At 40.6% G+C, this 14,693-nt stretch overlaps 4 protein-coding genes across 4 annotated transcripts; 1 reads left to right on the forward strand and 3 right to left on the reverse strand.

Moving 5' to 3' along the window:
• Positions 1-84: 84 nt before the first annotated feature.
• rrm2b (ribonucleotide reductase M2 b) lies at positions 85-4,117 on the reverse strand. The gene is made up of 9 exons (XM_062487311.1): positions 3,984-4,117; positions 3,385-3,540; positions 3,167-3,283; positions 2,854-2,987; positions 2,672-2,763; positions 2,337-2,470; positions 1,874-1,978; positions 1,304-1,417; positions 85-966 (listed from the first exon to the last, which is right to left on the reverse strand). Exons 1-9 carry the CDS (start codon positions 4,032-4,034, stop codon positions 814-816), a joined length of 1,056 nt encoding a protein of 351 aa, XP_062343295.1. The 5' UTR covers positions 4,035-4,117; the 3' UTR covers positions 85-813.
• A 642-nt stretch (positions 4,118-4,759) lies between these two features.
• nutf2l (nuclear transport factor 2, like) lies at positions 4,760-7,536 on the reverse strand. Its single transcript, XM_062446043.1, has 5 exons — positions 7,409-7,536; positions 6,849-6,969; positions 6,630-6,701; positions 6,444-6,542; positions 4,760-5,022 (listed from the first exon to the last, which is right to left on the reverse strand). The coding sequence occupies exons 2-5, from the start codon at positions 6,945-6,947 to the stop codon at positions 4,906-4,908; spliced, it is 387 nt and encodes a 128-aa protein (XP_062302027.1). The 5' UTR covers positions 6,948-6,969; positions 7,409-7,536; the 3' UTR covers positions 4,760-4,905.
• A 2,626-nt stretch (positions 7,537-10,162) lies between these two features.
• Positions 10,163-11,284, forward strand: LOC134007046 (histone-lysine N-methyltransferase PRDM9-like). Its single transcript, XM_062446200.1, has 3 exons — positions 10,163-10,219; positions 10,376-10,566; positions 11,090-11,284. The coding sequence occupies exons 1-3, from the start codon at positions 10,215-10,217 to the stop codon at positions 11,164-11,166; spliced, it is 273 nt and encodes a 90-aa protein (XP_062302184.1). The 5' UTR covers positions 10,163-10,214; the 3' UTR covers positions 11,167-11,284.
• Positions 11,285-11,587: 303 nt separating this feature from the next.
• On the reverse strand, positions 11,588-14,619 carry bloc1s4 (biogenesis of lysosomal organelles complex-1, subunit 4, cappuccino). The gene is made up of 5 exons (XM_062487312.1): positions 14,243-14,619; positions 13,734-13,805; positions 13,423-13,524; positions 13,157-13,291; positions 11,588-13,034 (listed from the first exon to the last, which is right to left on the reverse strand). Exons 1-5 carry the CDS (start codon positions 14,543-14,545, stop codon positions 12,939-12,941), a joined length of 708 nt encoding a protein of 235 aa, XP_062343296.1. The 5' UTR covers positions 14,546-14,619; the 3' UTR covers positions 11,588-12,938.
• Between the last annotated feature and the right edge of the window lie 74 nt (positions 14,620-14,693).

Consider the following 14,693-nt stretch of genomic DNA (forward strand, 5'->3'; position numbering starts at 1 on the left):
TTTAAACGGTGTGCAGTTAAGCACAATATATCTTTAACCATAGATAACACACACCTACATTTTCAGATGGCAGACATTTTTATATTTACATATAGACTTTATTTATATAGCACATTTCATACAAGAATTTCAGCTCAAGGTGCTTTACATTAAATTAATAAAAACAATAATACAAGTGATAAAAGTAATACAAAATGTAACTCAACAAAAACAGGCCGCAGTCTTTGCGGGAATCCAAAACACATAAGCCGCAGTCTTTGCGGTATCTCGAGCCACTGTCTTCGTGGTTTCCCAAACAAGCCGCAGTCTGCGGTATCTCGAGCCACAGTCTTTGTGGTTTCCCCAATATAAATAAAAATGTAACTCAACAAAAACACAGGCCGCAGTCTTTGCGGAAACCCAAAACTCAACAAACACACGGGCCGCAGTCTTTGCGGGAATTCAGAACACATAAGCCCAGCCACAGTTTTTGTGGTTTCCAAATATAACTAAAAATCTAACTCACAAAAATACAAGCCAGTCAAAAACACACAAGCCGCAGTCTTGGCGGAATCTCGAGCCAGTCTTTGCGGTATCTCGAGCCACAGTATTTGGGGTTTCTCAAAACAAGCCGCAGTCTTTGCGGTATCTCGAGCCACAGCTTTGTGGTTTCCCAATATAAATAAAAATGTAACTCAACAAAATACATAAATATGTGCATATTACAATGTCATTCAAATCTCTGAACTCTGTCATGTGTGGACTGAATTCACTGTTTGTTATAATGTGGATAATGTGGATAAAATAATTATATAAATCTGTGTGCCAGTCAGCTTAAAAGTCAGCATCCAGAGTGAATTCACTGTCCATGGCATTAGACATCACTCCAAATCTCTGATACTCAGATACCCTTTTCTCAAAAAAGTTAGTCTTCCCCTCCAATGAAATGGACTCCATGAAGTCAAAAGGGTTTTCAACTTTGTAAACCTTAGGGAAAAAAGAGTGCTGGTTGTTTATAGAGGTATAGAAATGTATAATTCTTTGACACTGACACTTTCGATACACAACTATGTTACAATATTCTGTTTATTCTGTTTATTGCGATACCCTTTAGCCCTATAAGGGCTAATCTTCCAGGGTACGAACAATTAACAAATACACACATGTATGACATATATATATACAGATTACAGATCAAAGAAACATAGTCATACATAATCATCACATAAAATATACAGTTAAAAAATTCCCATAACTTCCTCAAATGATTTTGTAATTACTCAGTACTTTGTAGGGACTGTGAAGGGGACACAATCTGACATACCTTGTTTAGTCCCAGATCCTCAAGCAGCCTGTCAGCAACAAACTCAATATATTGCTTCATCAGTGAGCAATTCATTCCGATGAGATTTACTGGTAAAGCCACGGTCAGAAACTCCTGCAATGGCACAGGGTACATCATCTTTTATTCATTTAACAGTCTATATCCAAAGTGGTGTACAAAAAAAAATGCATTAGAAATGCATTAGAAGATCAAGGATCAGTACTTCGGTGATCAGAGTCAATGAACAGTCTGTATTTACTAGCCGCTTCGCAAAGTAACCAACATCTCAGCTAAAAGGCCGCTTCTGGTGCCCTTAGGCTGAGCAGAAAAAAACAAATTTAGTCAAAGTGAAGCTTGTAGAGGAGCATCTTGAGACCACAGAGGGCCATAGGGTGGGAGAGGTGTGTAGTTTCCACTACTGGAGAGCATGGAAGGAGAAGTACCGCATGTGGGAGAATAAGGAACCTCCTTTCTTTTGACAGGGGTCAGGAGAGGGGTTATGGAATAAGAGTTATGGAAATGTTATGGAAGTATCCAGCTTTTATACTTATGATTGATTTTTCCATTTACCTGCTCAATGCTAACGGCTTTCCTGATAATGTCCTTTATCCTGTTCTCTGAAGGCTTCTTCACAATGTAGCTGAACAGTAGGCAAGCAAAGTTACAGTGCAGGCCCTGAAATAAAAGAGATACAGAATCACAGATACAGCTTTAGGCCTGTCACAATACTTAATTGCGATAAACGATGTTATGGTCATTTTAAGATCATTTTATGCCACTGATATAATGGTAACATACTGTAATAGCAAAATAAAGCAAGCACACCCTTGATTCCTATCTTGGTTACAGAGAGCAAGTGAGATTCCTATCATTTTAGTTAGATGTACCAACACACATTTAAACACAACAGGAAATATTGAGGTCTGTATTATGTAGGCTACAATTAGTCGACAAGCCTACCCACAGACTGGGTTTTCCCTTGTGATATATTTTCCTTCAGTCAAATGTAAAACAATTTAACTAATCCTATTACCTCATCCCGGCTGATTAGTTCATTGGAGTAGGTAAGACCCGGCATCAAGCCTCGCTTCTTCAGCCAATAGATTGCAGCAAATGAACCTGAGAAGAAGATACCCTCCACAGCAGCAAATGCAACTAGTCTCTCCCCTGATAAGAAAACAACATAATCCCAATAACCAGAGACATTTCATAATTAGCCCAACACATAAACACACAATGACCAAATTACAAAGGCTGATGAAACCAATATATGTTTGTGTTGGACTGTATTTCAGTCAAAATCCTATGGATTGAATACAAATGTTACATGCAATAGGCCTACGTTGAAGCTCTAACATCTAAACTTACCAAAAGTGGATTTGTCTGATATCCACTGGAGTGCCCAATCAGCTTTTTGCTTCACACAAGGCATTGTCTGAATTGCATTAAACAAGTAATCCCTGAAAAGACAAACGATAAAGGAAGATGTTACTGTTGATGCACATTTTGTTGCATTTGAGTTGACCGCTCTGGTGTGGTAAAGTAACTACCTTTCCTTCAAGTCCATGATGTAGGTGTTGATGAGCAGACTGTACATTTCGGAGTGAACGTTTTCCATGAGGATCTGGAAGCCGTAGAAGGAACGTGCCTCTGGAACCTGAACCTCCTGGCAGAACCTCTGGACCTATGAGTCAAGTTTAGACACATCTGTATCAGCATATAGATATCGCTAGTCATAACTAAATAATTACCAAGAAACCTCTACCATATCATGCAACTGGGTAGAGTACTGAGGACTTTCTATTTTCTTCTATTATTGATATTGTCTTTAGAACTTTGCAAGACTATTCAAATCCTACTTACTAAGTTCTCATTGACAATGCCATCGCTGGCAGCAAAGAAGGCTAAGACATGGGAGATGAAGTGTTTCTCAGTAGACTTCAAGTTGTCCCAGTGCACGAGGTCTTTAGAGAGATCCACCTGTGACAGTGTAGGCTACAGTTAAAAAAAACAATAACACAAATCATGGTGTCTTTGTGGTTGTTGGAGAGGTGCAGGTTTCTGATATCTGGTCGACCTACCTCCTCTACTGTCCAGAAGGACGCCTGCGCCTGTTTGTACATTTTCCAGATGTCAGGATATTGTATGGGGAAGATGACAAAACGTCTTGGGTTTTCTCTGAGCATTGGTTCATTTTCTGTCTCGGAATTGTTGTGGTCAGGCTCTCTGTGTCCATTCTTAACCAGATGAAAATCAAAAGAAAGCTCAACATGCGTCGAATCATCACGTCATTAGACGTGATGATACCTCTGGGTGGTATCGTGATAGAGTAAATGTGTCTCAAGTTCAACAGGTTTACATTATAAAATTACGTTTACGATCCAACATCATAGCAAATCACTGCGCATGCGCATCCTTTCATAACATTAAAAAAATGGACGACATTGAGGTGTATCTAAAATAAACCAGGTCTCTTCAAAAGTTCAATAACACGATTATTAAAAATTGTTGGATTAGATTAACCACTGTGCAAAGTATGTTGCATAAGACTACGCAATAGCCTACCTAGCTTTATTCAACCAATGTGTCTCCATAGATCGTTACAAAAAAGCAAGCTTTAACAGACAACGCTTTACGTGCATTAATTGAACAATGCTCATACATTGACCCTATCCATTACCTGACACTCTTTCGACATCGGGCATTGATCTACATGACTTAAACATTCCATTTTTAAACAGAACAACTCCACTGCTCCTTCTCCATGGCACCTCCATACAAAATAAATGCTGACCACATAGTTGGTTTACAGCGCCTCCTCTGGTTCTTAATGCACACCAACACTTTAGGGTAGATGCACTAAACCAGGAGCCAAATTTTCATTTTCAACTATAAACTGCATTGGAAGCCAAAATCCATCCATCGATTAAAAATAAAAATCACAACTGCTTTTCTTCTGGAATCTCCAGTTGGGTATTTCTCACATGAAGTGTTTCTCAATTTCTCTTAATATGTTAGCAAAATCTATATTGTGGGAGAACGTCTCTGCAGATCCAACAGGCATTGTGTCAAACTGTTTCCCACTTTTCTCCATCATCTACATTAGCCTAAACATAAGCCTACAAATGAAAGGTTGGCATGAAAAACAATGTTTGTACAGTCTTGTCACCCTTATTCCCCGAATGAACACAATCTGCACATTGGAAAAGGTCCATGCTCATTAGATACAATATGGCTGTATTCCAAAACCTTTTTAAAGACTATTAAGGTTTAGGCAATTTACTCTAACTAATACTAAAATTGCGTGAGAGCCACACGAGTGGTCAGTTGGCTCGGCTCCGGAGCAACTGCTCAAAACAAAACATGAGGTAAGAACAAAAATACTGTGGGATTACTTTTATTCTAATGGCTTGCACATTCACACCCATTGCTATACATTGTGACAAAGACACAAAAAATGGCCACTGAGTTTATTACAAACGGTGTAATACAAAACATCCTTACATAAACTAAAATACACACCTTTAAACAATGTATTTATAAAGGCTTAATTATGTGGAATGCCAGGAAAAGGGAAAATGCAGGTAAGAATGTTATCCTTCCTATGCTCCGAAGTTATGAAGTGCCAATCTGAACATGTCATTCACACATATCCAATTGTTCCCAACTTGCTTCAGCAGGAACACTTGATGAAAGCCCATAACATGGTCATCATCAGCCTATCGAGAAAAAATAAAAACAAGAATTACAGTTTTTTACAGTCGCTAGGACACATTTATCAATACTTAAGTCACTTTTTCAAAACTCTTCACACAGTTCTCCTAACCAACTTTCAGCTCGGCACAGCAGTTAATTTCACATTCAAAATGCACTTAAACTACCAAATCACTTCATACATGTCTCAAATCAACACATTCTTCCATAACACTAACAAAGGTTGACAGCCAACAAACATACTTTGTCACCCACAAAACAATGACCTAAAAATCACTAACAACAGGTAGCATTATACAACGTTTTCTTATGTAAAACAAGGACACCTCTCTACTGTTTAGAATTCACTGCAATATATGTTACTGGAATGAATCAGACATGATGCAGTATGCTTCAATATGTTGTATATCTTTCTTTTTTCTCTCACTAATTCCAGAATACAAGAATTTGTATACACACCATCCACTGATACAGATACAATAGGAATGCTACTGTAATCTTCTGCATTTGGCCATAGTTTCTCATCCACATCACATCTTATGTCATCTAGGGCAATACACTTAGGAAAGACTCTTCTGGCATGCCTGATCCATCCCTTGAAATGTCCAGACATCCAACATTCATTGCGTCCAGGAGGGACATTTGATCATGTGGAGGGTGGTCATACAGTAAACCTTCCACATCCATGAGGAAAATAATTATTCTATGGGGTTGAGGAATGGAGAGTAAGGTGGGAAGAAAAGTGACACCATTCTGGGATGGGCTGCAAACCACTCGGTGAGTGCATGGGAGTGGTGAAATGCCACATTGTCCCATACAAATGTTGGCTGATTTCTTCTCTCTGCATCCTTTTCCTCACCTAGCACAACCCTTCCGTAGAGATCATTTTATAGCATTTAATTTTTTGATTCTAAATATATTTCATTACAATACTTACTGTAGAAATGTAGCAAATTTCTGTCTTATTCAGTTTTGTATTATGTTATTGTTTTGAACTGAAGTTTACCAGTTTTGAAAACAGTATGTAAGCATGTGCAAATTGGCCTGTAGGTACATAGAGTTTTGGCAGTTGTTGTGTCGAAGTGAGAAAAGAATGAATGTAATTTGAAAGATGTAGTCATTGAATGCATTTTTGTGCCAAAACAATGATACATGATCCACAGTTTAGCCCACATATACTTCTGTTGTGCTCACTGTGTGAAGAGTTTTGAAAACATGACTTAAGTATTGAGAAATGTGTCCTAGCGACTGTAAAAAACTGTAATATATTACAATCAACTGCCTATACACGGTTTCTAAAAAAGGATGACATCAGTTCAACCAACCACCTAAAGGTTTCTTCAGATTTAATCTATTGTACAGGAAGTCAGGGTTGTTATGTAAAGGAATTGTGTGTATTCAATAGAGCAACTCCTTCAAAGCTCACCTTTAGCTGCCCCATCACCATGCTGACAACACAACTGTCAGGTGTGGGCTGGTGGTCCTGTGCAGTGATACTGTGCTTGATAGACTTAAAAGGCAAGCTCTGCAGAAAGAAGAGAGGCGTATGAGAATAACAACCAAAGAGGAGAGGTTTTTACAGCGATAGTGAAACTGAAAATGCGTCACTTGCAATTAGTTTTTTCATGATGGCTTCCCTCCCCGGGAATCCTTCTCCTTCCCATGTCAAACAGGAGAAATCTGCCTGTAGTAACAGCACAAAGACAGTTTAATTACACCTGGAATAGAATTGGCACTTATAATTTAATGAACAGTTTTGGCATATATACAGATGCGGATGAGATGGTCACAAGATTATAATACGAAAATAAGAACTGACACGGATACTTACATACAGGTCTAAGAGTTTAGTTCTGTCGCTGTCAAACAGATTATAATAGTGTTGCACAAAGCCAGACCCAATCAACTCCCACACTGGTTTCTCGGACATGTTTTAACAGGCAGACTTGGACCTATTGACATTAGGGAGTGTCCATGTCAGGCAGGGCGTCAGTTCCAACAACATGACACAGTAAAGCACCTAGCTGCTAGGCAGCTAGCAATTAGCTAGGCTTGCAAGAGTGCAGCTTTCATCAACCATGTTGTTATACATTGAAAGGATAACAGCTTTGAGATGACATTTACACACTTTTGGTTATGAAAAAACATTTCTAAATGACATTGTAACCATCATTAGGGATAGTGTGCGGACAACTCTGTAAATTAGCATTCTACAATGCACGTGTTGCTATGAAGTTAGCTCGCTGTAGGTAGTGTTACCAACACAGTGATGATTAACTGAAAACGTGTAATTTTTCATCACACAATGCAATATTACTCAACATACAAGCTTTGCGTTGCAAATTTGACTACCCAACGACTTAATGCGCGATTAAAATTACTTAAATTTACCTTGAGATTTAGGTACTAATCTAATGAACTTTTGTAGATACACGCCCTCGACTTTCCAGCAGGGTGAAGCCAGCCTCAATAAGGAAACTACTTTCCGGTTGATAGTTTAAAACAATGTCAGAATAAAGGTCACAGAATGTTATGTGAATTATTTGACTGACTAGCACACCTTATTTCCGAAAACGGTAGAGAATTAGACAGACGTCACATAACAAATTAAACACTTTAATTTAATCATTCTAAAATGAACTCACTGCTTAAATTATTATATTAAGGAACAAATAGAGTCTGGCAGGACTAGCTAGCTATCAAACAATAACCCATAGTGACAGAATGAAAATGTGTATCAAAAATACATTCCTCTTATAATGATCCAGACCTCTAATTGTGTACCTATCACAGGCTGATTCAGGCTGTTTCTACCAAGTTTCTAGCATAACCTCACAACCTATTAGTTTGGATGGGGAGCATCATGCTAGTTTCTTCAGGCATCAAGTCCATTCAGAGACTTGTCCCAAAGCCATTCATGCTTTAAGCTCTCAAACTTAACCGTGAGAACCTTCCACATTTTTGGCACATGCTCTTATATTGAAGGCAAATTCTCAAAACCGGAAATCATATTGAGGACAACCAGAGCCCGTCTAGGACAACCTTCTCTGATTCCCGCTTAAACTGCACTGCTTCAACTGGACTCAACTTGTGATGTCACGTCCGAAAAAAAACAATAGCGTTATTCAGTTCTGAGTTTGACCAGCAAACATGATCGCCTGTGCGATCACCACACAGCACCACTAGCCCCCCAGCTTGAAGCAAAGGCCCTTATGGATCTTGGTGGCATTTGCATTTCTGTATTTTCATACCCGTCTCGTTCAAGTCATTTCATTAACACCAGTGTAAATATCCAAACAATATTCCCCAATATATATTTTTTATGTTCTTGAACCTGGCTAAAAATAATAGTTTTTTCCTATTTTTTTTGTTTCCATTTCATTTGCTTACGCCAAAGAAAACATATCCCTAGTGTTGGGTGAGTTGTCACTTTATGAAGAATTTTCTTCATGATATAAAACGTAGTGTTTATCTGTGACAGAGTAGTTTGATGTAAAGGAGCACAAGCTGTTTGACACAGTCATCCCCTGACCCTCTCAGGCAGCATCAACCAATTACTTACGCAATAGTTATGTGCCTGTTGATCAACTACCAACATGGACCTTTAGTTAGAGCATGGCCCAAGCTAGTGAATGTACATTTGCTAGCAGAAAAATAATAATTAGCTTATCTACGATATGATGTACCAAATAATGATTTGTGTTGCACATTCTGTGCACATTTTGACCATGATGACAGTGTGCCAGAGGAGATGTTTAACAAGGTCCCTTTGTATAGCTATCTATAACCTTTCCCTACTCTCATGGCATGATGAGTCATGGGGGGGGGGGGCACTCAGGGAGGGGGGGGGCACTCAGGGAGGGGGGGCGGGAGGCCCAGAGGCCCCCCAGGAGAAATGTGATCTGTCAACTTCAGTGATGGACACTGGCTGTGTGTCTCTTTGTGATTTCTGTGTTTGCGTGTCAGGAGGAGCGTGGCTGAGGATTATGTGTGTGTGTGTGTCAGGCCTGTCTAATGCAGAATGTGTGAGGAGGAGCAGGGCAGCAGAGAAGATCCAGTTCTCCAGAGGCAGGAACCTGAGAGAGAGACCCAGGGTCAACTACACTGAGCAGGAGGAGTCCAAAGATGACCACTACCTCTGTAAGATAGATACTACCTCTGTAAGATATACACTACCTCTGTAAGATAGATACTACCTCTGTAAGATATAAACTACCTCTGTAAGATAGATAGTACCTCTGTAAGATAGATACTACCTCTGTAAGATATATACTAGCTCTGTAAGATAGATACTACCTCTGTAAGATAGACACTACCTCTGTAAGATAGATACTACCTCTGTAAGATAGACAGTACCTCTCTAAGATAGATACTACCTCTGTAAGATAGACACTACCTCTGTAAGATAGACACTACCTCTGTAAGATATATACTACCGCTGTAAGATAGACACTACCTCTGTAAGATAGATAGTACCTCTGTAAGATATATACTACCTCTGTAAGATAGACATCCTCTCTTTCTCCCTCCTTCTTTATCTCTCTCCCTCTCTCTTTCCCCTTCGTTCTCTCCTCTTCTCCCTTCCTCTACCTCTATCCAGACTGTGAGGAGTGCAATGTGTTCTTCATCAAGGAGTGTGAACTCAATGGCGCCCCCCTGTTCGTCCCGACACCCCTGCAGCCCTGGGGCTGACGGACCGGGCCAGACTCACCCTGCCACCCGGCCTGGAGGTCAGGAGGTCAAACATCCCTGGGGACGGGCTGGGGGTGTTCAACTGTGGGGGTTGGTCGCCAAGGGAACCCACTACGGCCCCTACGTGGGAGAAGGGAAGGAGGCAGAAGAGTCCATCGAGAGTGGATACTCCTGGGTGGTGAGGAGGAGAGGGGGAGGAGAGGGGGAGGAGTGGTGTGTGTGTTTTGATGAATGATTAAGGAATACGATTAAATGATAACATTTTAATATGAAGTTAGGCAACCAAGATCAGAAAGAATTGTTTTTACTCAAAAAGCTTTTCATGCATCCCTTATGTGAAGCAGAAAGTTTCCCTGACAGAAAGTTCCCCCAAATGTATGAGTGTATGTTGTAAAACCATCTATCTATGGATTTTAAGTGAGCACAGTGTGTGTGCATTTCCATATTTACAAGAGCAGACACTGTGACGAGTACATCGACACCAAGAGAGACTCACTCCAACTGGATGAGGTGATGACAAAAACTCTTCTCACTCTCCTGACTCCCTCAACTTCTCTTCATTTAAACCTTTCATGTTCTGATCCCCCGCTACCACCTCATCTCCCTCCCTCCTTCTCCCTCTCATCCCGTCCTCTTCTTCCCATCCCCTCCTCCTCCTCCCCCCAGGTATGTGAACTGTGCCCGTAATGAGGAGGAACAGAACCTGGTGGCGTTTCAGCACCGAGGAGCCATCCTGTACCGCTGCTGCCGGCCGCTGGCGCCGGGGGAGGAGCTGCTGGTCTGGTACGGAGAGGAGTACGCCAGAGACCTGGGCACCTCCTTTGACTACCTCTGGGACAGCAAGAGCTCCACCAGAGGTACCTCCTCTTAGTGTCCTCTTCACCTTTGACTACCTCTGGGACAACAAGAGCTCCACTAGAGGTACCTCCTCTTAGTGTCCTCCTCTCCTTTCCTCCTCTCTCCTCTCCTCTGACATATCTCCTCTCTTCATGTCTCCTCTTCTCTCCTATTCCCCCTCCGCTACTCTCTCCTCCTTAATTTCTCTCCTCCCTTCTCTTCTCCATTTCCCTCTCTCTATAGGAAGATTGGAGGGACTTGTAACATTGAGCTACACAAATCACTGATTGGAGATGTTCTTAACCTACAATATTATTGACCTTAACTGCATTCTTATAGTAGAGGACTGTACAAGACCATTGATCTTGAGTGAAGTTAATTTAATGTCAGTAGTACATTCGTCTCTCTTTCATTACTACCACATACAACCATTACACCCACAGACCAGGATGGCAACCTTTTAATCCCTTCCCTTGTCATTTTAAAACTATGATGTTTGTATTTAATTGTATTTAATGGTATATTTTACTCTCTTTCTTCCAGGACCAAGGATAGAGTTGTCCCAGACTCAGGTGTTCTCCTGCTCCCAGTGTCTTCTCTCCTTCACCACCCAGATCTAACTTCACAAGAACATCAAGAGGTGCCACCATGATCTGTACGTCTCTCTGCTGAGGAGTGGAGAGATCAGACCAGAGACTCTGTCCTCCTCTCGACCATGCCCCAACACCATTTCCTCCCTCCCCCCGCCTAGGGAAGCATGGACACGGAAAAGGCCAGAGATCACCACTGTGACCAATGTGGGAAGAGCTTCAGTCTGTCAGGACATTTAAAGAAACACTTTTGTTCTGGGAAGACTGGAGATCCTGAACTTTAGATCTCACTTAAGAATTAAACATACTGTTTATGAACATAGGAAATGTATGTATTTGTGTTCATTATTTAAAGTAGAATTATACATAAGATATTTGATTTATACTGAAAATGTATATTGTATATAAATGTCAACATAAAATACAGTATGTACGATTGTTTCATTGTTTATTATATAATTGTACAATAATAATTAATTCTGTATTACTTGATATATATTTGACTTAACATAAACTGAAATAACATGCTATGTTATTTCATGCACACATGAGCTTCAGTGCCCCTGGGCTCTTTGGGGTACTAATCTGGCCTTGTCTAGACCGCTTAGCTGAAACTATAAACTTGGCGGGAAGAAAAGTAGAATAAAGTTATGGAATAATTTGTCATAGGATAATATCTCCTCTTGCTTGGCCCCTTAGGATCCTATCCCTTCTAGCTCAATAGGAGAAGGTATGGAAGGAGAATATCACACCTGCTTGGTCTCCTCCCCATTCCACAAGAACATGGTGCTGGCCTAAGTTGTTCATGTTCTTAATATTCAAGTGAGAACGGGAGTCAGAAGTATAACAAAGCAGGACTGAAGCGGTGCTATTATGAAGCCAGATGGTCCTACCAGGGCCACCATGTGCACACCAAGATTAGGTTTAGTTCTACAGTTTTGCACCACAATAGGAAAATCTGACAAAGTATGACAAATTGCCACAACAGGGGCACACTGGGACGATGGCTGCTATTCATTTGGTGCTCTTATAGACAGTAGTGTATTACCGTGATAGAACAGAACAAACAACACATTATTGAGAATAATTTTGTATTGATGAGGTGAATTTTCAATCACACTGTGTGCTACATTTCAAAAGGAGATTTGCCTACCAACTAATACAGTAGAAACATAAAATGACCAAAGGTGGTGACACTAATAAAGGTTAGTGTGATGTGGATGAAGAAATGCAGATGGGAAGAGAAACAAAAACTATATACTAATAACAAAAAAAAAACGTATTCTTCATATAATACATTGTGGAGCATTGTTAAGCATGGATGATTTCCAGGCAGGATATGTCTTTGTGGAGGCTAACAGAATTGTGCATTTTATGTTTTCAACAAAAGGCGAGCATGAGGGCATAAAAGTATGATCCATAATTGAGGCACTTTCTCAAGAGTCTTCAAAACAGTCTTTACCATCTTTAAAATCAAGGTTGTCATTTTGCTTGTCAAACTCTTGAGCTAAACATATTTTACATCGTTACATACTTGATTTGAGAGAACAGTACACTTACTATTGCTTGTTGAGTTAATTGCACAGTTGACTTTTCAGGTGGCAGTAAGGTCATCATCTCTACAGTAACCAGTGTATTTGGCTATGAGTTGGGCTAATTCACCAATTCAGGATCTGTTTTGAATTTCTCCCTCTGATGGTAAGGGTTAGGATTTGAAGTTCAAAAAACTTTTGCCAGAGTTCTGTGTGTTCTCTCTGTTTGTGCAGAGAGTGTGTGTGAGGTGTGAAGGTGTGGACTTGGTGTCATTGCTCAGGGTGTGATGGGAAATAATCGTCTGTCCGGAACACAGTGGGCGGCTCCAGCGGCTGATGGTGTGCCCTCCTTGGGCTGGGTGTTTTCTGCAGATACAACCAATGATTACAATTTGCTTTCATAAACCTCACCTAGTCAAACACAATCCCAGCTACACCTCCACTGACGTCCATAACAACTCCGGAAGTGGTTTAACGCTTTGTCTTACGTTGAGAAATCCAGGAACACTCATTGTGCGAAAGATCTTTTTGAAAGCACCGGGTAAGGTCGCCTGTTCACCCTCTGCTTGTGTGACCTGCTCCTCCATAGCATTCACATTTGCACCAACCGTCTTGACAAAGGTCTGTTAAAAAACACATCAATGTCAGTGTTTCCCTACCATTATATTAGAGGGGCGCCTAGGGGAAACACTGATTGCATTGCATTTTGCATTTCTATTAATAAAAATACTATTTAGTACTGAAAGAGTTATACCTCTAACTTATCAATTCTTCTGTATATTTGTCTCATTTCCTCCGATTTTCTTTGGATTTGTGGTAGGTTCTCATTCACAATCTGGGAGGTGTCATTGCGGGTCTGTAAAAGGAGGTTAGAAAATAATATCACTTCTACCCATCTATAACCAATCTGTGTTTATTTAATAGGGTCCCATATGTCTTATATATTTCTTGGTAAGCATCAAAACTGTGAACCTTCCAATTCCAGTCTAAACTTTGCAACAAAGACAATAACTTGGTTATCATTGGTGACAATCATTTGGAAGTTATTGTTATAAAGTGAAGTACCATGTCCAGCATTCCAACAAACTCATCCACTCTAGTCAGCATTTCCTCCAAGCTCTTCTCCAAGCAAAGGATCTGTTGTGAAAACAGTTATTTATAACAGAAATGTCAGAAGTCACACTATTAAGTATATTCCTCCATGGTGATAGAACACACTCACTGTGACATGCAGGAGGAGCTCAGCTACAGTGACTTTCAACAAGTAGTTCCAGCAAAACGTAGCCTGACAAACCTTTCATATCACAACTGCAGAAAGTAATGTACCACTGTACCCATACTGTGTGACACATAACGGTTTATTCAGAAAGCCCTACTAATCAATTCAAGACGTGTACCATGCAAAAAAGAGACATGACGAGGACAAAGGTTCTTTGTATGTGTTTTGCAGTAGAGCTAGCTATCTGTGTTGCCTATCACGCTTTTGTAATTACTACAAGCTGCAATCTAACCTAGCATGAATAAGGATGGTTGTGAATAACGAGATCGATTTGTCTGTTAACTAGAACTCTCACCTCGTCGCCTGCAGTCGCCCTTATGTATGAGGAATAATGAAGGGCGGTTTGTCTCAGGACATCATCGTCCTTGTCTTGGTCCGTGTCGGGCTCAGCGACGTTGAAGCTCGGACTGTGGGAAACTGGAGCGCCGAAACTGGGGCTTTGGGACACAGTACCACTGCTGCTCAGAGTCTCGCTTACCATCGACAGACTGCTTGCACTCTGGGACACGACACCACTGTCCCTACTAATTTCAGCACTGGACTCCTCCAGAGGTGACAGAACACCTACTCTGTCCATCAGATGATGCATTTCACCCATAAACCTTCATAAACACTGAGTCCCCTCTCTCTATTTCCTGTTCCACTACCTGTACTTCACTAAAGACTCATCACGTGACATTCACTGTGAGTGGAGGCTCGTAAGGCTCAAATCGAACGAAGGGAAATAGTGCAAATGTGTATTGCGC

This window comes from Osmerus eperlanus, chromosome 20, assembly GCF_963692335.1.
Source record: "Osmerus eperlanus chromosome 20, fOsmEpe2.1, whole genome shotgun sequence".
NCBI classification, from domain to species: Eukaryota; Metazoa; Chordata; class Actinopteri; order Osmeriformes; family Osmeridae; genus Osmerus; species Osmerus eperlanus.